This window comes from Leopardus geoffroyi, chromosome E3 (genome assembly GCF_018350155.1).
Source record: "Leopardus geoffroyi isolate Oge1 chromosome E3, O.geoffroyi_Oge1_pat1.0, whole genome shotgun sequence".
Lineage (NCBI taxonomy): Eukaryota > Metazoa > Chordata > Mammalia > Carnivora > Felidae > Leopardus > Leopardus geoffroyi.
In genome coordinates, this window is record NC_059340.1 from 18210667 (window position 1) to 18236567 (window position 25901).

Genomic DNA, 25901 nt, shown 5'->3' on the forward strand with positions numbered 1-25901 from the left:
CTCTCTTAGCAACGGTCGCCGTTGAAACGGAGGGAGACGCCCCCTGCGGATTGGCTGCACCCGGTCTTTCTACGGCGCCGATTGGCTGAGGCGTCGCTAGAGGGCCAGGCCTTGGCAGTCGCTGCCCGAGAACCGGCGTTCCCAGGACCTGGGCGGGACAGAGCCAGTGGTGACCCACGGCAAAGAGGAGCGACGAGATGATCCGTCAGAAGTCCAGCCAATTCCTAGGACTGAAGATGCAGTCGGAGCTTGAACAGCCCTCCGAACTGCAGCGGGAACCCGAGAGGGAACTCACTTCATTGGATGAGTCCGTCATGAGGATACCAACAGGTGTGCGGCCTGAGTCCGGCACCGCGGCCTCGGTAGAAGCGGCTGAAGATCCTGCAGCCAACTTGTTCCCGGTGAGGGCGGGACAGAGTGGTCCGCTCATGAATGTTTGTAAAAGGGCTCCCCGGCAGGGCGCCACCCGCCGTTATGTTTATTAAAGTTCAAGACGTTTCCTGGGTGCCTTGGTGAAGAGGCGGGGGTGTGTAACTCCGACTGTTAAATGCTCATGAATGGTACTTAGGGCCTATCAAAGGCTGGCCTGACGGCGTTGCTCGTACATAATCTTTGAGAAGGCAAGTTAGCGGGTTCTTAGGCCAGCTGGAGATCCGCGACAGGTCAGGGACTGGGGCCAGGGACAAGCTCTGCCTGCCCAATCCGCTTTCTCTCCGCAGCTGCCGCTGCCCCGGCCCCGGATCTGCATGTGGTGAGTGTGAAGAGCCTTGGGGAAAAAGTTACACTTTACATTTGCATTATTCTTCCCCAAAAGTTCTGTCAAACAGGTAGAGCATTACCCATTTTACAGATGAGGAAACTGCAATTACCCAAGATGACTAGATCTCCAGCTTTCCTGCCTCCCCAGTCCAACGAGGGAGGATGGGAAGAAGGGAGCCAAAGACTAAGGATGTAAATGGAATATCAACTGCTGTGGAGCACTGTATAAATGGGGACACTGAAGCCACATGAGGAGTGGCAGAGACAAGAGCTTAAATTTCCTAATCCTTGGCTTTATAAACGAAGAGGACCAAAGGAGTTCATTTAAGCCATATTCCTTATTTGAAGGTGGAGAAAGTTGGATCCAGAGAGAGTAGTGGAAGGGCTAATCCTCAAACTCAGGTCTCCTGATTCCCAGTTCAATGCTCTAGCCATCATAGCCCTGCCAGGAGACTAATGCACAATGGCCACCAACACCTTTTCACCTCTTTTCTTACAACAGGAAGTACCTGGACATCCATTCCATGCACAGGCTGGAGAAGACCACCAACACTGAGGAGATGAGGGAGTATGGGGGGATGAGGGAAGGGCAGAGAAGCTGTCTCCTGGGGAGATTGAGAGAGCTGGGCTGGGAGGGCGGGAAGAATGCCCAACTCCAGAGCATGTGGTGCATCGGTGTGGGGAGGCTCGCTCATTCTTTCCTCTCTCCTAAGGGTGCTAGCTGAGCTTTTGGGGCTAGGCTCTCCTGAGCAGAACCTGCGGGATGCCATCATCCTGGACCTTTTCTCCCATGCACTCATCTTCTGCCGCCAGCAGGGCTTCTCACTGGAACAGACATCAACAGCTTGTGCTCTGCTCCAAGATCTTCACAAGGCCTGTGTGGGTGAGAGGGTCAGGCTACCTAAGGGTTTGAGCCCAGGGGACAGAGGAGACTGGGATGGCAAAAGTGACCAAGGGAAGCAGTAGTTCCCTTGGAATCTTTGGATTCCCTTGGAATCTTTGTTCTGTCATTACACGCAATATGACCACACACAAGTTGTTTCAGCTTTGAAACCGTCCATTTCTTCATATACAGCACCAACTTCATGAGACTGTTCTGAGAAATATTGTAATAGATGTAAATATACACACAGTGCTCAATAAAACAGCTCCTCCTCCACCCCCCCCCCCCACTTTATTCTTACAACTGTGTTTTTCTGCACAATGTTTAACAAGAGGTGAAATTACATATTTCTCATTTTATTGTATGTCACTTACAGACAGGACCTTGTTTGTTTTGTTCAGTGCCCTAGAACAGTGCACGGGGTACTCGGTATTTGTTGAGTGAATTACTGAAATAAGCCAGGACTTAAACCTAGATTTGCTCACTTCTAAAGTGCAATAAGTAGCTGGTGAGTGAGTGAAATGAATGAATATCAGGGAGGGGACTCACTGTCACATCTTGCTTTCCCCCCTCAGCAACCCCCTTGGGCAACGTGGAGGAATGTTACCGCTACTTCACCAGTGTTCTTTTTTGCCATGGAGTCAGGGTCAGTTCCTCTGGAATGGAATCTTCAGTCTCCCCCCAGATAAAGTCTAGCCCAGTCTCCTGCCCTCTCTCACACTCATCACCCTCATCTTTCTCTGAAGGCTGCAAGGGGCTCTCCCTGCTCCTGGACTGCCAGGCACTTGGAGAAAAGGTCAGGGTTCCTGGGGGTGGTCAGTCCCCTAACTCCCAATCATCCCCACAGCGGCCTCCCTTCAGTATCAACCTCTTTAGGGAGGAACAGCTGCTTGCCCTGGCAGATTATGTGGTCAACACCTACTTCCGCCACTTCAAGCTCTACAAATATGTCTTCACACCCCAGGTACAGAGGCCACCTCTCATCTCCCCCTTTCACTCAGTGCAGATGCCCTCCTCTCAGCCTCCCTCCTCCTCCCTCTTCCCAGGTGAAGCTGGACCTATCTTTGACTTACATAGGGCTACAGCCGCCTGAGCTCTGGCCAGAGGATGAGACAGGTGAGGAAGAGGGCTGGGGCTGGGGCTGGGGCTGGGGCTGGGGCTGGGGTTGAAGCTGAAACTGAAGCCTCTTCCTGCTTCTGGCCTGCAGAGAAAGAAGGCGAGGAGGTGGGAGAGCAGGCAGTCACCCCACAGGAGGAGGAGCTGGAAACAGTGGTCCAGCCAGAGCAAGAGCCAAGTGAGGAGCTGGAAGGGTTAGGTTCCCCTGTGCCTTGGAGCAAGTATAAAAGGGAGGGGTTAGACCACATCAGGACTTCAGGTCTGTTTTAGGCACAGTGTCCTTTCTCCAAATGACTCCTTACGCAGAAATTCAAGATGACAAACCAGGTAATAAAAGTGCAGCTGCAGGGGCAGGGGGGCGCGGAAGAGGAGCTCCAGAAAAGGATAATTATAAAACCAATGACAGTAACAACCAGCACACATTTAGCAGTAACAGGGTGCCAGGCAGGCCCTGTGTTAAGCATCTTACATTTAACCCTCCCTCAGTCCTAGGCACTAGGTGCTAGCACTATCTACATTGTACACAGGAGGAAACAGAGATATGCAAAGATTAAATCACCTGTGTAAGGCCACTTATCTGCTCATCAGCAATCCAGAGAGTCCAGCATGACCAGTCCACCCACCCCTCTCCACAGAAGGGCTAGTTGACCTTTCCTGAACTGAAGCCTTTCCTGATTGCTATCTGTGTAGCCCCAGGGGCACCTTGGAGGTTGTGTTTGCCCAGCTAGGGGCAATCCCTCAGCCCCATGGCATCTCTGCTGACCTGCCCCTTCTTCCTTGCCCCTGCAGGCCAGGTCTCCATCCTGCGAGCCTACATCAAGACCCAGATGAGCAAGGAGCTGGGGCAGCTCCAACAGCTGATAGAGGAGCGGCTCAAAGCCAGCGAGGAAAGGCTCAACAGCAAGTTGACCATCCTAGAGCAGCCCTTCCAGCTACCTCCTGGCAAAGGCAAGAACAAGACCAAGTGACCCCCAGCATTTTCCCCAATAAAGGCCTGGGGCAGAGCAGCCTCATCCCCGCCCCCCCACCCCTCCTGAGCACCTTCTGGGCTTCCCCGCTGAAGCCAGACAGCAGACATAGGGCACTGGCTCTCTCGGGCGTGCAGCAGATTTTATTGCAGGTGCAGCACAGGCAGCATTGACAAGGCTAGGCATGGTGTTGCGAGCAGCAGTGCCCTTCCACCTTAGCTCTGATCCCAAAGCCCTGGCTGGTGGGGACAGGTGTACAGGGCTGGTCTTTATGGTCATATATCAGTGGCGGCATGGCCAGGCAGGGGGGCCTGAGGCCAGAGCCCGTAAGGGCTGGAATGATAAAAATCCTCCTCCGGGAGAGTCCTGCTTTCTGGGGTTCCCCTGGGCTGAGATGCTAGCCCAGTGCCAGCATGGTGTCATCCTCGGTGATAGCAGCGGAGTCCCCCTCTTCTTCAGGGCCCATAATGGGAAAAGGCCCAGGGGGCTGGTGCTGGAAGAGGGCTGCTCGGTTTTGTTGCTCACCCTTCTTCACCCAGTGCCCATAGAGCCGGAAGGCACAGTTGTCGATGAGGCGCCGCACCGGCCGCAGCGCATAAGGGTCCCTCAACAGTGCACTCTTGGTCAGCGGCCGGACACGCTGGGTGCTTAAGGCCACTCGTCCAGCAGCCAGCACTGTCCACACTGCCACCTGGGAAGGAGAGGCAATGTGAGCTCCAGTGGGGCATCCACCATAGGAGAATGATCACGGGACAGAGGAACAGGCCCAGACGCTGACACTCTCAGGCTTACCCGGAACCGCTGGCGGGGGGTGAGGTTCCAGGGTTGGCTGCCTTCACAGCGCTCAAAGAAGGGATGCTGTAGGGCTTGCTCAGCTGTCAGGCGCTCCTCAGGATCTACCTGTAGCAGCTTTGAGATCTAGGGGAAACCCCAGAGCATGAGAGGCAGCTCTTGGGCCTCCTTCCTCACCCTCTCATGGCCCCAGCTCACCAGGTCTTTGACGGTGTCTGAACGGTCATCCCACTCAGGTGAACTAAACTGGTACTGGCCCTCCATGATCATGCGTAACATCAGGATCTGGCGTCGGTGCCAGAATGGTGGCGAGCCAGCCAGGAGTGTAAACAAAATCACCCCACAGGCCCAGCTGGGAAAGAGACCAGAGTCAGGCAGGGCTAGGCAAATGTGTTGAAGGACAAGACACAAAGGAGAAAGGAAGCGGGGAGACCATAAACTCACAGGTCGACCTCCTTGCCATAGCCGGGGTGGGTTTCATCCATGGAGCATTTAAGGATCTCTGGTGCTAGGTACCCTGGGGTCCCACACAACTCTGGGGAGAGAGAGCTGAGATTGATGGATGCCACCAGACCCCTAACTCAAGGGCCTGTTCAAGGGCCCCTAACTCCAGACCTTTGCTGGAGCCTCAATGCTGCCAGGACCGTAAGCGTTCCCATTCTGCTCCTGCCTGCCTTCCACTGAGGGCAGTACTAGACCCTAACCTTGCTGCACAACCCAAATACCCACCAAGGTTCCTGGTGGCCTTCCTGGGGAAAACCTCATTTTTGGATGGACTTCAAAGTCTTCCCCAAGCATATCATTTGCCACCTGCAACCCAACCTACCCACTCCTTACACAACTTTGTGCCACGTTTTTACATGTATAACATAAATGGAAAGCAAAACTTCAATCTTTTCTACGTTCCGTTCTGCCCAAGTGGACTCCTCCTCCTATAAACTCTATTCTGTGTGGCAGAATCACCACTCAAACCAAGGAGAACGAGTGGGAATATAGGATTTCTTAAGGCACATACTGAGTAAGTCCCTTGTTTAAAACCCTTCCTTGGCTCCCCGTTGTGGTCTCGGGCTCAAGTCTAGACTCCTAAAAGCACAGCCCTCCACGACTTGATCCTATTATTGATCCTATTATTTTTAGCTGCTTCTATCACTTCAGGTACCAATTCTTGCATCCCAGCAACTGCCAAACTGTATTCCATGGCATACTTCCAGGAAACCTTAGGCCTACCTCATTTGAAAATGACTCTCCACCCATCCCCACCCCAGATCAGGAAGCCCACTGTGAGATACATACAACGCTTTGCACCTAGAGGATACTTGGCAAATGCTCACTGTCTTCTCCTCTTTGCTTGGTTACCTGGGTACTCAATTATCAGACCCAGCTAACCAGCCTCAGGTCTGGGTCTCCTTCCCTCCCAAGCCTTTTAGGGCACCAGGACCCCTCACCTCGAAGCTTCTCGCCAGGTTCCAAGTGGCAGGAGAACCCAAAATCTGAAAGTCGGATCTGCATATTGTCATCTAGGAGAATATTCTCAGGCTTCAGGTCTCGGTGCACAATGTTGTTGGCATGGAGAAAGCTCACTGCTTCCAGCAGAGACCTCATGATGGACCTGAGGGAGGTGCAGTCTCCTCCTCTGCTTCTCCCTGTCCAGCCCCACCCCGCCCCCTGCTCACCCCACCGGCCGCAGGCTCAGCCATTACCTGGTTTCCTTTTCTGAGAGGGCCACCTTCTCTGTGAGATAGTCAAACAGCTCTCCCTTCCGCATCCTAAGGGATAGGAGGGATTGGGAGGCAGGTGTACCTTACAAGCGGCTGAGAAAATAAGCCAGTGGCTCACAGAAGATACCACGGAAGAGGCCAGTAAAGAGATTCCTCTTAGACAAACAAAGGGTCTTGAGACAGAGTGCTCCAAGAGCGAACTGAATGCCCGGGGCAGCTTGGCCCAGGGGATTGGTAGTTGAAATATATGCACTGTGCCATGAGACGGTTATTTTAGCAAGAATAAGTACCTTCTTGCAACAATTATTTTATAGGAGGCCCTTATTATGTAAGAGTAAACTTGAAGAAGACCTTTTAAAGTGAATCTAGACCATGACCAAAATTCTACAGTTAACAGTAGTAAAAAATTGAATAGGACTTTATTTTGAATTTTGCTTATTTTATATTGTCTTTAAAAATTGAGGTTATTAACTGCAACTCTGCATCAGTCCTTGAAATCCGGAGTTGACTGGGGGCATTATCAGTGTTTTGCAACATTGTGTGATGAGGTAACAGACACTTCCTACCTCCCCCCCCCCGCCAACTTTTGCAGAGGGTCATTTCTGTATGAAGACTTTGTGAATTTTTTCCAAGGGTCTCTCTTAAATATTTGCTATTTAAACCATTCTCTTTTGAGGTACCTTTGCACTGCTTTACATTATATTTTCTAACATCTCACACTCAGATTCAGACTACCCAGAAAACGAATTGACGGGCAGAGTCCAACACCATGTAAGGTGGTAGGGTGTTAAACGGCGAGAGACAGATGAGCAAGAACCTGCTGATAAGTGGCCAGCTCTTAAAACAGCCTTTTCTGCCCTGCTAACCTTTCGACCATGGGGGACTGGGACAGTGGCCCCTTGGGTCATGAAGGCCCTTTTTAACTGGCTGGTCACTAACATTCTGGAAGAACCTGCCCAATCAGGGCACCCAGGGAGAGGGGCCAAAGCCAGGAGCACAGGAAGGTGTGAGCAAGGTAGTCTTAGCCCACTGCGCTGTCAGGCTGGGGCCACGCGTGCAGGGGAGGAGGAGGCTTCTCAGATCAGGGCAGGGAGATACTCACAGATCAAACACCAGGAACATGAAGCTAGAAGACTCGTAGGAATCGATGAGAGTGACTGGGAAAGAGGCAGAAAGGTAGAAATACGGAGATGGAAAGGAGCGGATGCATGTTATAGGGGCTTTCCACCCCAAGGTGGCAGTGGGCTGTTACTGGGAAGGAAGGAGAACCAAAAGGAGGCAGTAGGGACCCAAAGGCTGGCCACACTTTGAGGTGGAGCAGAGCCATGATGAAGGGAGCAGAGGCATGGAGGCAGTGTGGGGGGAACGGGGCTATGGGCAGGGCCAGCAGGAGGTGGCTGTCAGCTAACAGGAGCAGGGAAGGCAGCCTCACTGATGTGGGGGTGGCCGGCGACCTGGCGAAGGATGTGCGTCTCTCGCCGCGTGGCTTCTCGCACCTCCTCTAGCTGTTCGGGGCTCAGTCGCTCAGCTGTCACCTCCATGATCTTCACTGCAAACTCATGGCCAGTAGCTCGATGAACACAACGGCGCACCACGGAGCTCACTCCTCTGCCAGAGTAAGACAGCACAAGAGTCAGGCCTCCTGCTCTGTCATTTTCACGCAGAGTGGTGCCTCGGCATCCTCTTACCCACTGCACCAGATTCCGAAGATCCATCTGGGCGACAAGGCTGCCTCCCGAGGAGCTCGCTCTGATCTACAGTAGCTTCACAGTAGCCTCAGCAAGCAACCTGGATACCCAGCAAGGTGCAACACAAATCTCACAGAGAAGGCAGGTGGAGGTCCTGGGTTTGAACCCAGTTTCTGCCACTCCCTCCGTGGATAAGCCTAGGCAAGTCTTTTCCACACTGAGCTCCAGAGCCTGCCTCTTGCTTGCCCTGGAACCCCACAAGGAGAAAGTGGGAAGAAATGACCTAAACCTCACTCCAATTTTTACTCACACTTCGCTGATTACCCCACCCAAATCCCAAAGTTCTCCTAAAATATGTCAAGTGCAAGGGGCTCCAAATAAATATTGGACCACTGACTGGAAGACCAAAGTTGTGAATTAGGAGACCTTGGTGTAGGCCCCAAATTTGCCACTAATTAACCTCCATGTAACCTAATGACCTAAGGTCTCTGGGCTTCCACTTTGCCGGCTCTGAAACGTGGCCAAAAACATCTTGAAGAGATGTTGAAAAACATTAAGGAGATAGAAGCAGAAAAGCCCATTTGGCATGGTGAAGAGAAAGTCTTAGACAGGTATTTCATTGCTGGGAATCTGTCACCAATTGCATATGACCCTACAAGTACCTCAGGCTAAGTGCAAATCTCTCCAAGATCGGCCCTCACACCACATTTCCTATGTTGGTTCCCTGGCTGCCCTCCACATAACTTTACTGCCGTGCTCTCAAGGCTTCCTTGCCCTTATGTAACTCCCTTTGCTTAGAATGCCTGTCAACCACATCTCTAGTTCCATCAAGAGATATAAACTATTGACCCTCTGGCCAGGTGCGCTGTTTGGTCAGCGTATTCTTGTTCTTTTCAAAATGAATTCCCATCTTAAGTGGGACAAGACCTGTCCAGCTGCCGCAGTGCTCCCCACACCTACTGCCTTAGTCTTGGCCACTTCACAGTTTCACTTTCCTGATCACTAAATGGCAATGCCATTCAACCAGACTCCCAAGCTAGAAATCTTGGTACAGTTCTTGGCTTCTTCCTCTCCTTCACAATCCACCACATGCAACCAGTCCACTCCATTCTGTGTTTTTTTTCAATTCTGTTTCCTACTTCTCCACCCCCATAGCTGTTAACAGCCTCCCCACTGATCTCCCTGCTGCCAGTCTCAGCCACTGCAACCCATCCACCACACTGCTTCCAGAATGAGCTTCTTATGACAGTCCTGTCATAAGAATCCTGTCATTCATTGCTGAAGTTTTCCAGCTTAAATTCCCTAACAGTTCCCTCATTCCTTAGTGGGACCCCCTAGAACAACTGTGCTCTTTTGAAATGAGACCTAAGAATTCCAACCTTATAGTTAACTGTGGAGTGCACTTAAAATTTTTTTCTCTCCATACTGCATCCCTATTACAAGATAGAAGTCAAATCCCAGTTCCTTCACCCATCACTCAGAAATGGTCTCAGTTTCTGTTCAGCCTCATCTTTGGCTATTACTCTGCTATTCAATCTTAATTTCAGTGACTTACAACTTATCAATTTCTAGAATGCATCAAGCTCTTTTAAAGCTTCATGCCTTTATACATGAATAGACTGGTACTCTGGGAAAAGCCATTCAGTAAAAGTATGCAGGTAATTTACTATGCAGGGAAAAGACAGTGGAGACCAGGGATGATGCTACTACTGTAATGCCAGAATGAGATGACAGGGGCCCTACCCTCTGACCTGCTTTCTCCAAAATGGGTCTTTCTGTACCCTGTGGCAGTGGAAACACTGTCCTTCCCTAAGGGTTCTTCCAGCCTCGGTGAATCCTCCCTTATCTAGTCCTGAAACCCTATGTCAGCTTAGGACTTGGATTTCAGTTCACTTCTCTTCCAGACACTCTCTCCCCCCTGATGACCTCCAACCAGTCCCAGGGGACTTAAATACCAACTGTGCAATTGGCTCCTGCTGCACTGTCTCGAACCTTGAGTCCTCTCCAGAATTCCTGATCCCAAAGGCCTTTGTGACATCTCCATGTGATATATTTTAAAAGAGTCTGAACAAATCTAATAGCCACACCCCTGTCTGCTTTCCTGGCCTGGGCAGCATGGGTCACAGCAGACTATGCCAACCTTCCAGAGGCACATTCTTTTTGTGCTTTTACTTCTAACTCACAGGTGCTATCTTATATCTTAGTCTCCCTTACTGACTCCTCCTTCTGTAACCCCTTAATGGTGACAGGCCTCAGGGCCTAAGCCTAGGCCCCCTTTCGTTTCTAGTTTCTCACCAACTACTATCTATATGCTAACGCCTCTGATTTTTTGCTCTAGCCCAGCTCTCTCTCCAATTCCAGACACATGTACCCACTTGACAGCTCCAGGTAGATATCTCAAAACTTAGTATTTCCAAAATGGAACTCCTGACTTGCTTGCCCCTGCCAGAAATCTGATCTTTCTCACACTTCTTCATTTCAGTAAACCGTACTCAGGCGCTCAAATCCAAACCTGAGACGTTACTCTTGTTTCTTTCCGTTTCCCTCATGGTCCGTAACCAGTCTTTCAGGAAACTATCAAGTCTCTCTTCAAATCATCACCTAAATCTATCCACTTCTCCCCATCTCTACCACCGCTCCTCTATTCTAAACATCACCATCTCTAGCCTGAATCCATCAGTAGCTTCCTAACTGATCTCTACACATCTACTCTTGTCCTTTTCCTATCCATTCTCTACACAAGAGCCAGAATAACCTTTTTTAAATGTAATAACACATTTGTGTTGAGCACTTACCATATGCCAGGAAGTGTTCTAAGAGTATCATACTAAGGGGCACGTGAGTGGCTCAGTCAGTTGAGTGTCCGACTTTGGCTCAGGTCACAGTTCGTGAGTTCGAGTCCTGCATCAGGCTTGCTGCTGTCAGCACAGATCCTTTGTCCCCCTCTCTTTCTTCCCCTCCCCTGTTCGCACACTCTCTCTCAAAAATAAATAAAACATTTAAAAAAAGTGTATCAGGGCACCTGGGTGGCCCAGTCGGTTGAGCATCCGACGATGGCTCAGGTCATGATCTCACGGTTAGTGGGTTTGAGCCCTGCGTCGGGCTCTGTGCTAACAGCTTGCTCAGAGCCTGGCACCTGCTTCGGATTCTGTGTCTCCCTCTCTCTCTGTCCCTCCCCCACTCACTCTGTCTCTCAAAAATAAATGTAAAGAAAAAAAAATTTTTTTTTAAGTGCATCATATTCTTTCCATCCCCACAGCAACCTACAAGGTAGGGTCTATTTTTATAAACCAATCTAAATGGAGAAACTGAGGCATGGAAAGTTTAAGTTCCTACCCCCAAATCAAAAATATGTAAATCAGATCATGTTACTGCCCTGTTTGAAACCACCAATTTCACTAGAATAAAATCTAAATGTCTTATCATGGCATAAATCCCTACATAACCTAATGTCTATTTACCTCTCCAACTTAATTTCCTCCACCTTGTGCCACTCTTACTACATTCTAGCCACCATGATCTTCTATCTATTGCTTGAACAGGCGCTTTCTAGCCTGAGCCTTTGCATGTGCTGTTCCCTCTGCCCCAAATATATCCTATCTCAGCTCACAAGCTGTTCATTCCCATCCTTCAAGTCTCAGTCCCATTAATTACTCTCATTCCATCATCCCAGCATATGATGACGTTTATCTTGTTTTTGTGTTTATCCTCCATCTCTACCACTAGCATATACTCCAGGCAAACAGAAAACCTGTGGGTCTTGTATTCCTAGTGCCTCACACAGTGCACCCAGCACACTATACATGCTTAGGAAATCTTTGATGAGTAAGTGTATCTGCACTGTCTCTACAAGTGAGGCCTTCCTTGGGCCGTGCAGCGTTGGTGGTATAGTGGTGAGCATAGCTGCCTTCCAAGTGAGGCCTTCCTTCTATTCTTTGCATGCTGAACTCCTATTCATCCTTCAAGACCCAAATATCCCCCTTTAGGGGGAAGCTGTGGTTTTATCAGCCCCATCACACTATTTACACAGCCTGATACTACTTGAACGTTTTTTGTGTCTCTTTCAGTCACTTCATTTGGAGGACAAACAACTCTTCTACCCTCCCTGTGCTTAGCTTCATGTCTGGCCGACAGTAAGTTACTTCAACTATGCTTGCTGAACACATAAATGTGTGAATTTGGAAAAAATGGAGGTTGGCTCAGAAAAAGAGTTTAGTCACCAAATGTTGCTCCACTAACCACTGTTCCTTCCCATTTAGAACTATCCAGCCCTCAAATGGAATCCTGTATTCTGGCTAGGACCTCATCTCTCTGGAATTCTGTCTCTCTGGCTGAATGAAGCCTCACCTGCCAATGACGTCCTTAGGGTCGTACTTCTGGTAAAACTCCTTGGCCGCTGCCCAGTCGGGCAGCTCATCCTCCGGCCCCACGTCCAGCGTCATTCTGAAGGTGGTGGGGGCCTGTGTGGAGGAAACGGAGGGTAGGGAGGGCAGTGAGGCCCACAGGCTCTGGGAGGACACACATCGCGGCTCGCGGAGGCGCAGCCCTTGCGGCTGGGGCGCCAGGATCCTGGGGGATAGGGACGGGGTGGGGGAAGGATCAGGACTGGGGAGACCCTGCGAAAGGGCCTAGGGGGCGGGAAGGGTGGCAGGGCAGGGAGGGGGACGGGGGAGGGGAAAGGAAAAGGTGCTAAGGAAGAAAGGAAGGGGCACACGGGCAGGTGGCTGTTGCTGCGCAGGCGCACTTGGGCGGGCACTGGGAGGGGGCGTGGGGTCTCGCGCAGGCTCACCGGCGGGTGATGAGAGAGAAGCCAGGGTCAACGCGAAGCCTCTCTGTCCCGGGTTCGCCTCCAGTTCCTTACCTTACTCCCAGGGCGGCGCCGGCAACGACCTCAGGCCCCGCCCCCATCCTGTCGGCGAGTGGTCAGCGCCGCCTGAAGACTGAGCTTCAAAATCCCTTCCGATTGGAAGTTCGTAGTCCAATAGGAAGCGGGGAGTCCCCAGGCTGGCGCGGGCGTTGGAGCTTGGAGTTACCGGAGGCTGCGACGCTAGGGCGGGGCTTCAGATGCAGCCAATTAGTGCACAGGATCTGCTGGGTACAGCAGGGGGCGGAGCTCGTTGTCTAGAGGGCTTGGAGGCTTCCAACGGTACCCGGAAGTTAGGTTTACCCGGAAGCGTGGCTTCTGGGTATCTGGGTCGCGGGACTAGCTGCGTCTCCGGTTCCCGGACTTGGTCATGGCCCCTTCCTTTCCTTCTAGCATCACTATCTGAATTTGGCTCTTTTTTAAACTTTTATATTGGCATCCTGGCAGCAGGAATGCCTGCTTTGAGAAGTCACTTCCCTGCTTTTAAAAGGCTTGGAGTGGGCGCCTGGGTGGCTCGGTTGAGCATCTGACTTCGGCTCAGGTTATGATCTCAGGGGTTTGTGAGTTCAAGCCCTACATTGGGCTCTCTGCTGTCAGTGGAGAGGCTGCTTAGGATCATCTGTCTCCTGGCTCTCCTCCGCTTGTGCACTTGCTCTCTCAAAAGTAAACACTTAAAAAAAAAATGCTCAGAGCATGCAGCTTGGACCCCCACGTGCCACTGGGTGAGGACGTGGACGAGTCAGAGCCTGTCAACCAGAAGAGGCTTCCTAGTCCTCTGGTTGCTGCGCCTCTTCAGTATCTCCAAAGCCCTCCTGCTCACCATTTGGGGTTATACATTTCCCAGTCTTCCACCACCGCCTCCTTAAAAGCCTTGGGGGATTATCACACTCTGTTCTAAGTCTGCCAAATTGTGTGTGATACTGCCTGGAGCAACTTACTTCATAAGCCTTTTCAGTGCATAGCTCAACCCTGGCATTCACTTACTCATTCAATAAATATTTGCTGAGCGTCTAAACGCTAGACTATCAGCAGTGGGGGGGGGGGGGGGGGAGTCCTCACCCTTGTGGAGGTTATGTTCCAGCAAAAAAAAAGGCACAGAATGAATTCATTTAATCTTTAGCAACTATCTTAGAAATGTCACTTTGGGATCACAACCATAGAAGAGAAAAACGAATCCAAGTAACTTTTTAACTGAGTACTTTGACTTTATACCATCAATCTGAACAAAATCACAAAGAAACCTTGAACTTAACTTTAGTAGGCTGTTTGATAGCATAATGGGATAATTATTCAGAAATTGGGCAAATGAATAAACATGTTGATGTAGTTGGCAGCCAAGTTTCTTCCTGTGGGAATTTGGAATTTGGGATGGTGAAAGGGGAGAAAGAACCTTATGACTGATTAAAATCGTATGACTTAAAAAATAGATTTAAAACAGATAAAATTAGATGTGTTCTAGCTCTAATCTCTAAAAGGGCCTAAAAGCAATAACATCCCAGAAGAATGAGTACAGCTACTCTAAGTCGTTTTAATTTTTTTAAATGTTTATTTTTGAGAGAGAGAGAGAGAGAGAGCGTGAGTGGGTGAAGGGCACAGAGAGAGGGAGATGCAGAACCTGAAGCACGCTCCAGGCTCTGAGCTGTCAGCACAGAACCTTACATAGGGCTCCAACTCACAAACCGTGAGATCACGACCTGAGCCAAAGTCAGACACTTAACCGATTGAGCCACCCAGGCACTTCTACTCTAGTCATTTTAAAGTAATAGTCCTCAGTTCAAGGAACCAGGACTCCTTGGGAGAAATGGCCAATTCCCAGGCTTGGGCCAGAAAGTAAGTGAAGAAATGTGGAGACATAGCAGGACACAAGAACCAAGTTGAAGGAATTTCCACTGGTCAAAACCAGGAACACAAAGATTAATGAGGCTGAGAGGAACACGGGGGAGCCTTCTGATGTGCTAGAAATGTTCTACTCACCTAGGTGGTGATTATATAGAGGTCTTCATATGAGGTGTTCACCAAGCTGCACACTTAAGATCTGTGTACTTTACTTCATATAAATTATACCTCAACCAAACATTTTAAGGATGACAGTAATGAATCTAACAAATTGAACTAAAAAACAATCTGGGACCATACTTACATTAAAACTGACACTGGCTCCTGAGTGGCTCAGCCAGTTAAGCAACTCTTGATTTCAGCTCAGGTCATAATCCCACAGTTCAAGAAATTGGGCTCTAAACTGACAGCAAGGAAACTGCCTGGGATTCTCTCTGTCTCTCTGCCTCTCCCCCACTCTTGCTTTCTCTTTTTCAAAATAAATAAGCATTTTTTTTTAAATTGTAAGTATTTAGGAAAGAAGGGCCTTCAACTTACTCTCAAATGGTTCCACAATAACAGTTTGTGCATTTAGAAAGATCTAAAACAAATGTGAAATGTTAAAAAAGTATAAATCTAGGTGAAGAGCACATGAGTTCATTGTACTATTCTTTTGTTCAGTAGGCTTGAAATTTTTCAAAATTGAGTTAAAAAGTAGCAAGACCTTGGGGCCCCTGGTGGCTCAGTCGGTTGAGCGTCCGACTTTGGTTTGGGCCTCTCAGCTCATGAGTTCGAGCCCCATGTCGGGTTCTGTGCTGACAGCTTGGAGCCTGGAGCCTGCTTCGGATTCTTTGCCTCCCTCTCTCTCTGCCCCAACCCACTCGCATTCTGTCTCTGTCTCTCTCAAAAATAAACATCAAAAAAAAAAAATAAATAAAAAAAAATAGCAAGACCTCATTTAATCAGTTTGGGGGAATGGGATAGTTTCCTCTAGAAACTGAAAATGATTAATGAAATATTACCTTTAAAAAAGTTTCTTTATGAAATCTAAAATGTGTTATACTGATGTGCAGGCAGCAGCTTACACCAATTAAATCAGAATCCCTAGGGACAAAAGCCCAGGCATTAAGTACTTTTTAAGGCTCCCCAGGCAGTTCTATTGTGAAGACAAGATTGACCACCAGTGACCTAGGTATGGCTTCTATCCATTGCTGTAACTCTAACCTCTGGGACCAACAATAGAGTCTCTTCACTTTTATTTCCTGGAGCACTTCAGAACACTGAAGACAACCATCATGTGCCCCTTCTTCTCTTTAATCTTCTCTCTTCGGTGTGCAACAAATATCTCTAATTCATTTACGTGCTCTGCTGGTCTCTAAATTATGGTGAAATAATCCAAAAATTCAATTCCCAGAGCACATGTACTCCAAGAGACATGTACAAGGATGTCCACAGTAGCATGATTCATAATATCACGAAACTGTAATCATCCCAAAAGTCCACCAACAGGAAATGGATAAAATGTAATATATTCATATAATGGAATACCATACAGTAATGAAAACTATAGCTGAATCAAATATTAATGAATCTCAGCAACAATGTTAAAGAAGCCAGATATGAAAAGAATACATATGATTCCATTTATACAATGCTTAAATGCAGGCAAGACTAAATTCCATTGTTAGAAATCAGAATGGAGGGTGCCTAGGTGGCTCAGTCGATTCAGCGTCTGTCTCTTGATTTCAGCTCAAGTCATAATCTCAGTTTCATGAGTTTGACCCCCACATTGGGCTCTGCCCTGACAGTGCAAAGCCTGCTTGGGATCCTCTCTCTCCCTCTCTCTGCCATTCTCCCCATTCATGCCCTCTCTCTCTCAAAATAATAAACTTAAAAAAAAAAAAACTTATCAGAATGGTAGTTACCTGTGGGAAAAAAAGGAAGGGAGTGGTATTAGGAGGGATATAAAGGAGGTTTTGGAGTAAAGGCAATGTTCAATTTCTTGATTGAATGGTCATTTTCAGATGTTTGCTTTGCGTTAGTTTATAAACTCTGTATTTGCTTGGGATATTTTCCTGCATGTATACTTTGAAATTTGAAATAAAATATGTTTAAGATTACCATGAGGCCCAAGATATGAAAATTCATTATAATCCTACAAAGCCTCACACACAGGGCAGAGACTTACCTGTGACTGCTATCCAACCCTTCCATTCCTCTTTCGACTCTGGAAGCAAGCTATCTGGGTTCAATCCCAGCTCTGCCTCTCACTAGCTGGGTGACATTGGGTGCTTGTTTCCTCAGCTATAAAATGTAAATAATGGTACCTGCTATCGATTAACTGTGAGGACTGAAGGAGTTAAGAAATATAAAGTGCTTAGAACACAGCCTGGAACATAGTAAGCACTCAGTAAATAGTGGTTGCTGCTACTACTCTTCCTATCTGGCCACAGGGTCTCTGTTGATGTGCACGGGAGAAGCTGGGGTGTTTCCAAGAAGGGAAACCACCAGGAGAAGGGAGGGGGTGGAGAGAAAGAAAAAAAAAAATCCTTTCTTTCTCTCGGAGTGCCTAGGTAAAGGGAAATGCAGATTTTGCCATCGGTCACATGTCCAGTCTGGCTCTCGCCAAGAACCCGGGGAAAGTAGGGGAACAACAATTAGACAGGAGCATTTCACCACTAAAAAAGCTTTTTATTACAAAACAAATTCTAATAAAATCAGGCCTGGTTTTCAACCCCACCTCTGGGTTGAGGCCCCTAGGATGTGATGGGCTGGGGGAATTAGGGGGTGGTGGGCACTGAAAGAACAGAGCAGGCTGGCCTCCCCTCATCAGTCTCAGCTGCTGCCTCCTTTTAGAAAGGTCTAGAAGAGCTCTTCCAAAGCCCTTTGAGAGAGGCACCATCCTTCCAGACAGGAAGGACCACTGCTCGCCCCAGACCCTAGCAATGCCGCACTGCAGGATCCAGGAGGTCTCGCTGACTCTCAGCAGAGGCCACCCAGGGTCACTCAGCCTGGGCGATGGCGTAGGAGAGCAGCCACAGAAGCAGAGGGCCCAGAATGAGGACAGCAAGCCAGACGGCAAAGCTGGCCAAGATGAAGTTCCGGGCCCGGGCCCCCCAGTGCACTGCCTCCTCGGACCGGCCTGCCTTATGCCGCTCTTCCGCCTGTGGGGGCAGGTTTTTGGTTAGGTTCTCCCCCTGCTTCTGACCCAAAGTACCCATTGTCCCACACCAATCCTCCATCCTTGTCATGGCTCAAAACCTGACACCCAAACCCCTAACCTCCCTTTCCAATGTCTATCTCTCAAACCTCATCTGCAAAGCAAGTACCCACTCTGCTCTGTGTACTTCTCCAAGTAGCCATTGTTAGCTCACAAGATCACATATGGGAAAGTACTTTTCAATCCTTTTATTCCCTATCTTTTTCTACTCATCCCAGGTTCATTCAGAATTTGGAATCCTCGGCAAGAAACAACGAGCTATCTTGGAGTATTTAGCCCCGCCCCCCCACCTCCACGTCCAGTCAAACAACACTCCATTCGTATTAGCCCTATGAGTCTCAACTCTCTCATTATTAAGGATTCTGTTTATGGTTTTGACCTAATGAAGCCCAGAAATTCTCACGATGATAAGAATACAGTTTCTGATAATTAAAATCCAACTAGGATTGAGAAAATTCCAGCATGATGTTTAAGTTATCCCGTGTGACCTTTCAAAAGGTCCATGTGCAGTTTTGGTTAGGTGTTTGGAAATGGTGAAGCCCTCTCCAAAACTCCACAGCTTCTTCCCAACTGCTACAGATCACTCTAATCACTGCTCAACTGCCTCGAGTTCTGCCCCTTCCAATCCATCTTCCATGCAGGCCTTGAGAGCAGATCTCACTGAAACACAAACCTGACCATGTCACTCTCCTCTCCAAAAACTCTTGAAAGTACTCCTCAGGGGGCGCCTGGGTGGCTCAGTCGGTTAAGCGGCCGACTTCGGCTCAGGTCATGATCTCGCGGTTCGTGAGTTCGAGCCCCGCATCGGGCTCTGTGCTGACCGCTCAGAGCCTGGAGCCTGTTTCAGATTCTGTGTCTCCCTCTCTCTCTGACCCTCCCCCGTTCATGCTCTGTCTCTGTCTCAAAAATAAACGTTAAAAAAAAAAAAAAAAAAAAAAGTACTCCTCAGTACTCTGAAGATAAAGTTTAAACTCCAAGCACAGCATTGGAAGCCCTTGGGAATCTGGGCCCTCTGGCTTCATCTGTCACTATTCCTCAGTGGTCCAGTCATGCAGAACTAATAGTCCAGGTACACACTGTTCCCTTTACCTGGAACGCCCTTTCACCTTTAGTCACTCATCCCCTAAGGTTATTTTCCTGTCACCTACTCTACTATACACATGTATGTAATCACACGTACGTACACTCCCTAGCTCCCCAAATGCCTTGTATTTCCTCTGTCACAGTACTGATGACCTGCATTCCAGTCATAATTATCCATTTTCGCAGTTCTCTCTTTCATTAGACGGTGAGCCCTTTGACAGCAGGCCCAGAGCCAAGCTCTGACAAGTACTTAGTAACTGCGTGATCACTGTAGATACAGATCAGATACACCAAACCATTGCCTAACTACACCCACCCCCCTGCTCCCATAGGAATTGCATTCCTCACCTTGATGGCAAACACAAGGGCCACGACTCCCAGGCAAGAGCAGCCACAGATAATGCTAGTAGCTGCCAGGTAGCGGAGGCGGAGCCAGCAGCAGCGGATGGGGGATGGAGAATGAGCAGCTTCCATGTTGCTCACCAAGGTGTCCACTGCCTTCTCCTCGTCCTCCATCACCTGTGGGCGATACAGTCAAGGTACTTGTAAGCCCAACAACTGAGCCATTGGCCTGGCGTGCTCAGACTCCACCCCTCTCTCTGATCTGTCCTCGTGACCTAGCCCAACTGTCAGGTAAGCTGCCTTATGCGGAATTCCTCCAGTGACTCATAGACCAAGAGAGGAAATGTGTGGCCGGAATCCTTTTTTCTCAGCCTGAGATTTGGAGCCTTTAAAGGCAAGCTGGTGTGAATATCGCATTATCTGTTTTGCTGTTTTGACATGTAGGGGAAAGGAAAATGACAGGAGCACACTGACAAGCAGGAGAAAAACCATCTCAAAAGCTGCTAGTAATCAGACTATATAAGTCACTGACTTTAAACTGTATTTCAGAGGGCTTAAAATTTCCTGAAGTTCCTCAGAGGCTGCCCCTGAATATTGAGGGGTCACAAAATAGCACCCTAAGCCCTATACCCCACTTTAAGCAAAGCAATCATTTCATGTGAAAACACGGTGGATGACAACACAGGAATGGGGGAAAGGAAGGGGAAAATTATCCATTCAAGCTCTCTTTATAGCTGAGGACATTGAACACCAGAAAATCCTTACCTGTGTAAATCAGGGCCTCTTTTGCTATGCTGACTCCCTGCTACCTCTACTCTCCATTTTAACCCAGGACCAGTCTGACCTCATAACCCACACAGAAACCTTCATAACGATGCCTTGCTTAATCATGTCTCATTCCCCTAACTTCTCAAGTCCTCTGAGCTCTGGCATCAAACCACCTTTCCACCCTCATCTCCAACCATCCCCCTACATCCTACACAAAACAGAACCATTTGCAGTTCTCTCAACACAAGTAACAAAGGATAGATGGAAAGAGGAAAGGCAAGATAAGAAGAGTGCAAAGAATCTCTACCACAAGGCTGAAGAGTGGGTATGGGAAAAGAACTGCTGAGGTAAACACAGATGTAGTCATTGGGGGGGAATGCAAAGAGAGGGTCCAGAAGTGATCAAAGGAAACGTAAAAATGAACAGGGGCTCTTACCTGGCTATAGGCCTTGAGGGACTGTGAGTTTCGGCTCCTGCCTCAGGTTTGATTTGGCTTGGGTGGAGAAGGAGCTGACTCAGGTCTCCAAGCCAAGCCCAGGGGTGGGGTTGGGTGGCCAGCCACCTCCTGAAAAGCCCCAGGAGCTCGGAATGGGGTGTGGCTGACTCAAACTAGTTTGGCTAGATGGAGGGAAGCAAAAGGGGGATGGAGCAACTGGAGGTAGGATGCCTGCCTTCTGGAAAAGGAGTGAAAGCACCTGAGCAAGAGGAGTAAAAGCAGGGGAAAATCTGAGGCATCAGAGAGCTCTGAGGGAAAGTCCAGAACTAAGGGAATAGGAGGAGAGAAAAAGTATGAGTTGGAGTGACTTAAAACTGAAACTTTAGGGAAAGACACCCTACCAGATCAGATTTGCCAATCTTCCCTCCTCTTGGGTGATTTCTACCTCAAAGACACATAATTCTGGGTTAGAGATCAGGTACTAGGGTTTTGGCAAGAACAAGAGAGAGGAGGAAAACGATGCCCAAGTTCCCACCCAACCCTCCACCAGACCAGAAAATCAGAAGCCTCCTTACGCGGATGCTCATACAGAAACTAAGTTTATTATTTTTTCTTCTTAAAAAAAAAGAAAAAAAAAAAAAAAAAAAACTCATGGTAGAGAAGAAGCCCCTCCCCCTTCCCCTAAAGGTGGGGGCTGTGAAAGATAGCTGGGGAATCAAGTACAAGGGGGTGGGGACAGAGACTATCTTGCCACCCTTAACACTGCCCAGCCTTGTGGGGTGGAAGGGAAGGGGGTATATGAAGAGCCCCGTTTCCATGACAACCAGTTGCCTACCCCCTACTTTGGTGGAAAGAAGGGAGAAGGCCCCTATGTCTCCCTGGAGGCTTTCCCCCTCAAAAGACTTCAAGTAGTGGTTAACAGAGTCAGGCCTGGTTGTGGAGGGAGAGGGGCCATGGCGGAAAGCCCAGGTGGAGGGGCAGCCCACTCACGTCTTGGCCTTGCGGCCTCTGTGACTAACGGTAGGGCCAGCCAGGTGGGAGGGGGCACTGCTGCGCAGGATACGCTGGTCCCCTTGGTTGGTGGCCCCACCAAGTCGACGGGAGCCAGGCCGGCGACGTAGGGTCCCGTCCCCTTCCTCTTCCTCGCCTGAGGCTTCAGCCTCAGACTCCTCTACAGAACCCTCAGGTCCCAAGGGACTCGGGGGCTGTAGGCGGCCCCGCTTTGCCAGCCCAGGGCCCCCGCCAACTGGGGCCCCTGCCCGTTTGCGAGGCACCTTCTCAGTCTCTAGTGGGGGAACTAGAGACCCTGGACGCAGCCGGGTAGAGCGCAGTTTTGGAGCTAACGAGACCACAGGAGGTGTCAATTCTAACCCGCCTGGCCCACTATCTGCTAAATCCAGGTCATCCTGAATTACAGCCACCACCATGGACCCTTCACTCTTTCGCCCCCGCATTCCCTCTGCTTCAAGCCGCAAGCGGGCCAGGCGGGTGAGGGGGCGGCTTCCGTCCTCATCAGAGGAACTACCCTCACTCTCCCCCTGGCCCTGGGGTTGCCGCCGCCTCCCCAATCCACAGCTCTCGAGGACAGAAGAGCTGTCACGGTCCAAGACAGGGAGCTGGCTGGGCCGAGGTGATGGTGGATTCTTGGGAGGTCGACCCCGTTTCCGCTTGGGTGGGGACGTTGAAATGGTGAGATTGGTGACAGTGTTGGCGACAGTAGCAGTGGGACAGGCTAGGAGTGGTGGGAGTGGTGGCAGGGGAGGTGGTAGCGGGAGTGGCTGTGTCCGGCTCTCTAAGTTGCCATCCCCTGGAGAGGAAATGGTCCCAGGAATGGGCAAATCTCGTGCCTTAGGGGGGCGCCCACGCCTTCTTTTCTCCACAGGTGATAGGATGATGGGCTCGGGTCTGTGAATTGGCTGGGGTCCAAGAGGCTGGGACCCAGGACTAGGCTGGGGTCCCAGGACAGGCTCCGCAACAATAAGGGTCTCAGCCCCAGGGACTGGGTCAGCCCCATTGGTTTTTCCCTTAGAGGTGGATGAAGGTACCTCATCCACCCCTCGCCCAGCATCTGCTGGAGACCTGTTCTTCTTGGGGGGCCTCCCCCTCCGACGTTTCACAGCAGGAGGGGTGATGGCAAGAAGTGCCCCTTCTCCGTTCTCTGGGCTGCCCCCACCAGTCACCCCCAGCTCAATGCGACGGCGAGCTATGAAGGGTTGCTGGGTTGGGGTGGGCAGTGTGGATGGGGGAGCAGCTTCACAGGGCCCACCGGTGGGAGGTGAGGATTCTGGCCCCGACATGCTGCGGGCAGATGGGCTTCCCGGGCTGGTACCAGTCTCAGAGACCCCAGGCACTAGGGTGCTGGCAGTTCCCCGCTGCTGTCGCCGTCGCCTCACCAGTTCCTTTTCCTCTACCACAGTCACTAGCCGTCCCGGCAGCTTGCGAAGCACTTTGGGGCCTGGAGGCTGCCCTGGCCGACCAGCCCCCTGACCCCTAATTTCTACATCAGCACTGGTGCGACGCCGAGGGGGCCGGGCAGGTGAAGGACTCTCAGGTGAGGAGGTGGCCGAAGATGAGGTTGATGGGGCTGCGACCTCTGCTGGAACAAGTTCCTGTGGCTTCTCTGGGCTGGAGGTTGGGGTCTGGGCCTCCACCAGCTCTTCTGAGCTCTTGTCAGCCTCCAATGGCTCCTGAAGTAGCTCATCAGATGCTGCTGAAGGTGGGAGCTCCAGCCCATTGCTCTCACTCAGACAGGAGGGCACCTCCTCACCATCAGGCAGCACTGTGAGGATGGTCCCCTCAGCAGGCTCTGGCACTTCCTGCTCTTGACCGTTGGGGACGCTGTCAGCCTCCAGGGTTGGGCTAGGTGCAGAAGAGGCGAGAGAAAGGTTCTTCTCTGACATAGGCAGGATCTCAACAGCAACTGGCAACAGATCCTTAGGGGGCACAAGAGTAAGTGGGGAAGTCTCGGAACTGGCCATATCAGCCAGCTCCGGGGACTCGGTGGATGCCAATGCTTGTGCACACAGTTCTGTCTCAGGCCCCAAGCCCAAGGGGAGGTTGGTGACTGGGGGGGAGACAGGCACAGAAGGTAGACCAAGCAGGAGAGGGGAAGAAGGAGTTGAGAGAGAGGTTTGGGCTGGAGGTGGAGTATGAGCTGGCGGAGGTGTACAGGCAGGAGGAGGGGTACAGGCAGAAGAACAAGAGGGAGGAATCTGTGAAGAGGGAAGTGGAGGAGAAGGCAAGATATGAACAGGAAGCATGGTTACTGGATTTGGGGCTGAAATGGGGATTGGGGCAGGGATTGGAACAGGGATTGGGGCAGGAATTACAGCAGGAGCGGAAGCTGGAGTGGGTCGAGGCCTAGGTGCTGGCCGGGGAACTCTCTCCCTGGCAGGGCTGCAGCGTGGGGGTGTGGAAGTGCTGCGGGTATGATGGGTGGATGTGACAGGAGTGTGGTTTGCCCCTTGAGTCTCAGCCCGGGCTCCACGAAGACGTTCACTGACGCGAGTCCCTGGCCTTTCAGGGGCCTTGGCCTTCTTACTGCGCCGGTGACTGCCTCCACCAGCCCCACAGGAAACCTCATCCCCAGCCCCTGGCCCCTCCTCCTCCTCTTGGGGTAGGCGGAACACCTCCTCCTTGGCTTGGTCCAGGTCCTTGCGGGCAGCTTCCACTTGCTCCTACCAACAACAGAGCCCAAACAGTGGGTGGTCAGAGGGAGGCAAGCAGACTGGGACTGGTTAGAAAGAAGCAACTTCCCACTTCTATCCTCACCCCCTAGAAATACTCACTTCTGCCTGCTTGAGCTCCTCTCGGCTCACCTCCTCCAGTGAGGCTTCCAGGAATTTCATGGCATAACGCTCAATGGGGGTCAGCTGTGGGAAGGAGAAGCAGTGATGAACATAGGGACTTGGCAACCAGGGCCCATCACCCTTGATTATTTTCACCAGGGAAGATAGGAGGAGGATCACAAGGTCCAGAGGAAGAAGCTGAGAAGGGTGAGGTTAAGAACTAGTGGGTCCGACAATGACCTGTTCTACAAGGGCAGCGATTTCCTGCTCAGCCCGGGACATCTCTTCATCCTCAGCCCCAGGCCGGCCGGCCTCCTCTCCGTCACCAGCAGGAAATCCATCATTCTCATTGAATTCTGCAAGCTCAGCCACCTGTTCAGCTTTGGCCTGGGTGGCTGCACGGATATCCTCTTCATCCTCTGCCCGACACAGTGCCTGCAAGGATGTGGGGAAGCAAAAAACCACAAAAATTAAAGAACTTTATATCCTGTAGTTCGATTCTGGCAAGAATCTGAAGCCAAGTTTACACCAAACCAGGTTTACAACAGAACTCAACTCTCTTCTGGGCCCTCAGAGTTACCAAAGCAATGCAGTATTTCCACATAGGATGAAACAGATTTGACTTGGCGGCCCACCAGTGACGAACTGTTTTTAGAAACCTCTAGCTCTACTTCCTTTTCAAGTCAGCCTTAGATCTCCTTTAAAAAAAAAAACAACAGGGGCGCCTGGGTGGCTCAGTCGGTTAAGCGGCCGACTTCGGCTCAGGTCACGATCTCACAGTCCGTGAGTTCAAGCCCCGCGTCGGGCTCTGGGCTGATGGCTCACAGCCTGGAGCCTGCTTCGGATTCTGTGTCTCCCTCTCTCTCTGCCCGTCCCCCGTTCATGCTCTGTCTCTCTCAGTCTCAAAAATAAATAAAATAAACGTTAAAAAATTAAAAAAAAACAACAACAACAACAAAAAAAAAAAACAATCCTAGGCTGCCTGGGCAGCTCAGTCAGTTAAGTGGCCGACTTCAGTTCAGGTCACGATCTCGTGGTCCATGAGCTCGAGCCCTACGTCAGACTCTGTGCCAACAAGCTTGGAGACTGGAGCCTGCTTTGGATTCTGTGTTCCTCTCTGCCCCTTCCCCACTTGCCCTCTGTCTCTCCCTCTCAAAAATAAACATCTAGAGAAAAAAAAAAAAGTCCCAGGGCGGCCTGGGCAGCTCAGTGGTTAAGGGTCCAACTTGATTTTGGCTCAGGTTGTGATCTCATGGTTTTGAGACTGAACCCCAAGCTGGACTCCACGCTGGGCACGGAGCCTGCTTAAGTCTGCCCCTCCCTTGCTTGTGCATGTGCACTCTCACTCAAGATAAATACGTGAATAATAAGAATAAAAATAATTAAAAAAAAAATTTTTTTTTTCAACGTTTATTTATTTTTGGGACAGAGAGAGACAGAGCATGAACGGGGGAGGGGCAGAGAGAGAGGGAGACACAGAATCGGAAACAGGCTCCAGGCTATGAGCCATCAGCCCAGAGCCCGACGTGGGGCTCGAACTCACGGACCGTGAGATCGTGACCTGGCTGAAGTCGGACGCTTAACCGACTGCGCCACCCAGGCGCCCCAGAATAAAAATAATTTTAAAGAGCAGTCCCAGAGGAGCGCCTGGGTGGCTCAGT

General features: G+C 50.3%; 4 protein-coding genes across 17 annotated transcripts in view; 1 reads left to right on the forward strand and 3 right to left on the reverse strand.

The window, feature by feature from the left end:
* The first annotated feature begins 77 nt into the window (after positions 1 to 77).
* On the forward strand, positions 78 to 3806 carry CFAP119 (cilia and flagella associated protein 119). Of its 8 annotated transcripts, XM_045460286.1 has the most exons (9): positions 78 to 401; positions 720 to 751; positions 1262 to 1327; positions 1473 to 1642; positions 2218 to 2288; positions 2490 to 2606; positions 2689 to 2758; positions 2850 to 2936; positions 3548 to 3806. In XM_045460286.1, exons 1-9 carry the CDS (start codon positions 198 to 200, stop codon positions 3724 to 3726), a joined length of 996 nt encoding a protein of 331 aa, XP_045316242.1. In that variant the 5' UTR covers positions 78 to 197; the 3' UTR covers positions 3727 to 3806. The 8 variants fall into 8 exon arrangements, with proteins under 8 accessions (XP_045316242.1, XP_045316239.1, XP_045316241.1 ...); XM_045460283.1 differs by having other exon boundaries at positions 2218 to 2606; XM_045460285.1 differs by having other exon boundaries at positions 1473 to 1638; positions 2490 to 2758.
* Positions 3807 to 3849: 43 nt separating this feature from the next.
* PHKG2 (phosphorylase kinase catalytic subunit gamma 2) lies at positions 3850 to 12897 on the reverse strand. Of its 3 annotated transcripts, none has more exons than XM_045460280.1 (10): positions 12786 to 12897; positions 12272 to 12384; positions 7669 to 7844; positions 7339 to 7393; positions 6219 to 6284; positions 5964 to 6127; positions 4963 to 5053; positions 4717 to 4870; positions 4519 to 4644; positions 3850 to 4417 (listed from the first exon to the last, which is right to left on the reverse strand). In XM_045460280.1, the coding sequence occupies exons 2-10, from the start codon at positions 12364 to 12366 to the stop codon at positions 4124 to 4126; spliced, it is 1221 nt and encodes a 406-aa protein (XP_045316236.1). In that variant the 5' UTR covers positions 12367 to 12384; positions 12786 to 12897; the 3' UTR covers positions 3850 to 4123. The 3 variants fall into 3 exon arrangements, with proteins under 3 accessions (XP_045316236.1, XP_045316235.1, XP_045316234.1); XM_045460279.1 differs by having other exon boundaries at positions 12714 to 12844; XM_045460278.1 differs by lacking the exons at positions 12272 to 12384; positions 12786 to 12897 and having other exon boundaries at positions 7669 to 7962.
* On the reverse strand, positions 12872 to 20995 carry TMEM265 (transmembrane protein 265). 2 transcript variants are annotated; one of them, XM_045460293.1, is made up of 3 exons: positions 20453 to 20995; positions 19255 to 19425; positions 12872 to 13012 (listed from the first exon to the last, which is right to left on the reverse strand). In XM_045460293.1, the coding sequence occupies exons 2-3, from the start codon at positions 19420 to 19422 to the stop codon at positions 12872 to 12874; spliced, it is 309 nt and encodes a 102-aa protein (XP_045316249.1). In that variant the 5' UTR covers positions 19423 to 19425; positions 20453 to 20995. The 2 variants fall into 2 exon arrangements, with proteins under 2 accessions (XP_045316249.1, XP_045316247.1); XM_045460291.1 differs by lacking the exon at positions 12872 to 13012 and adding an exon at positions 17274 to 17767 and having other exon boundaries at positions 20453 to 20684.
* A 40-nt stretch (positions 20996 to 21035) lies between these two features.
* Positions 21036 to 25901, reverse strand: part of LOC123588897 (Snf2 related CREBBP activator protein) — a 35860-nt gene continuing 30994 nt past the window's right edge. For all 4 annotated transcript variants that reach the window (XM_045460272.1, XM_045460274.1, XM_045460273.1 and 1 more), the window contains 3 exons: positions 24481 to 24675; positions 24241 to 24324; positions 21036 to 24129 (listed from right to left, as the gene is read on the reverse strand). In XM_045460272.1, the coding sequence (XP_045316228.1) occupies positions 21439 to 24129; positions 24241 to 24324; positions 24481 to 24675 (2970 nt within the window). In that variant the 3' untranslated portion in view covers positions 21036 to 21438. The remainder of the gene's footprint in view (positions 24130 to 24240; positions 24325 to 24480; positions 24676 to 25901) is intronic.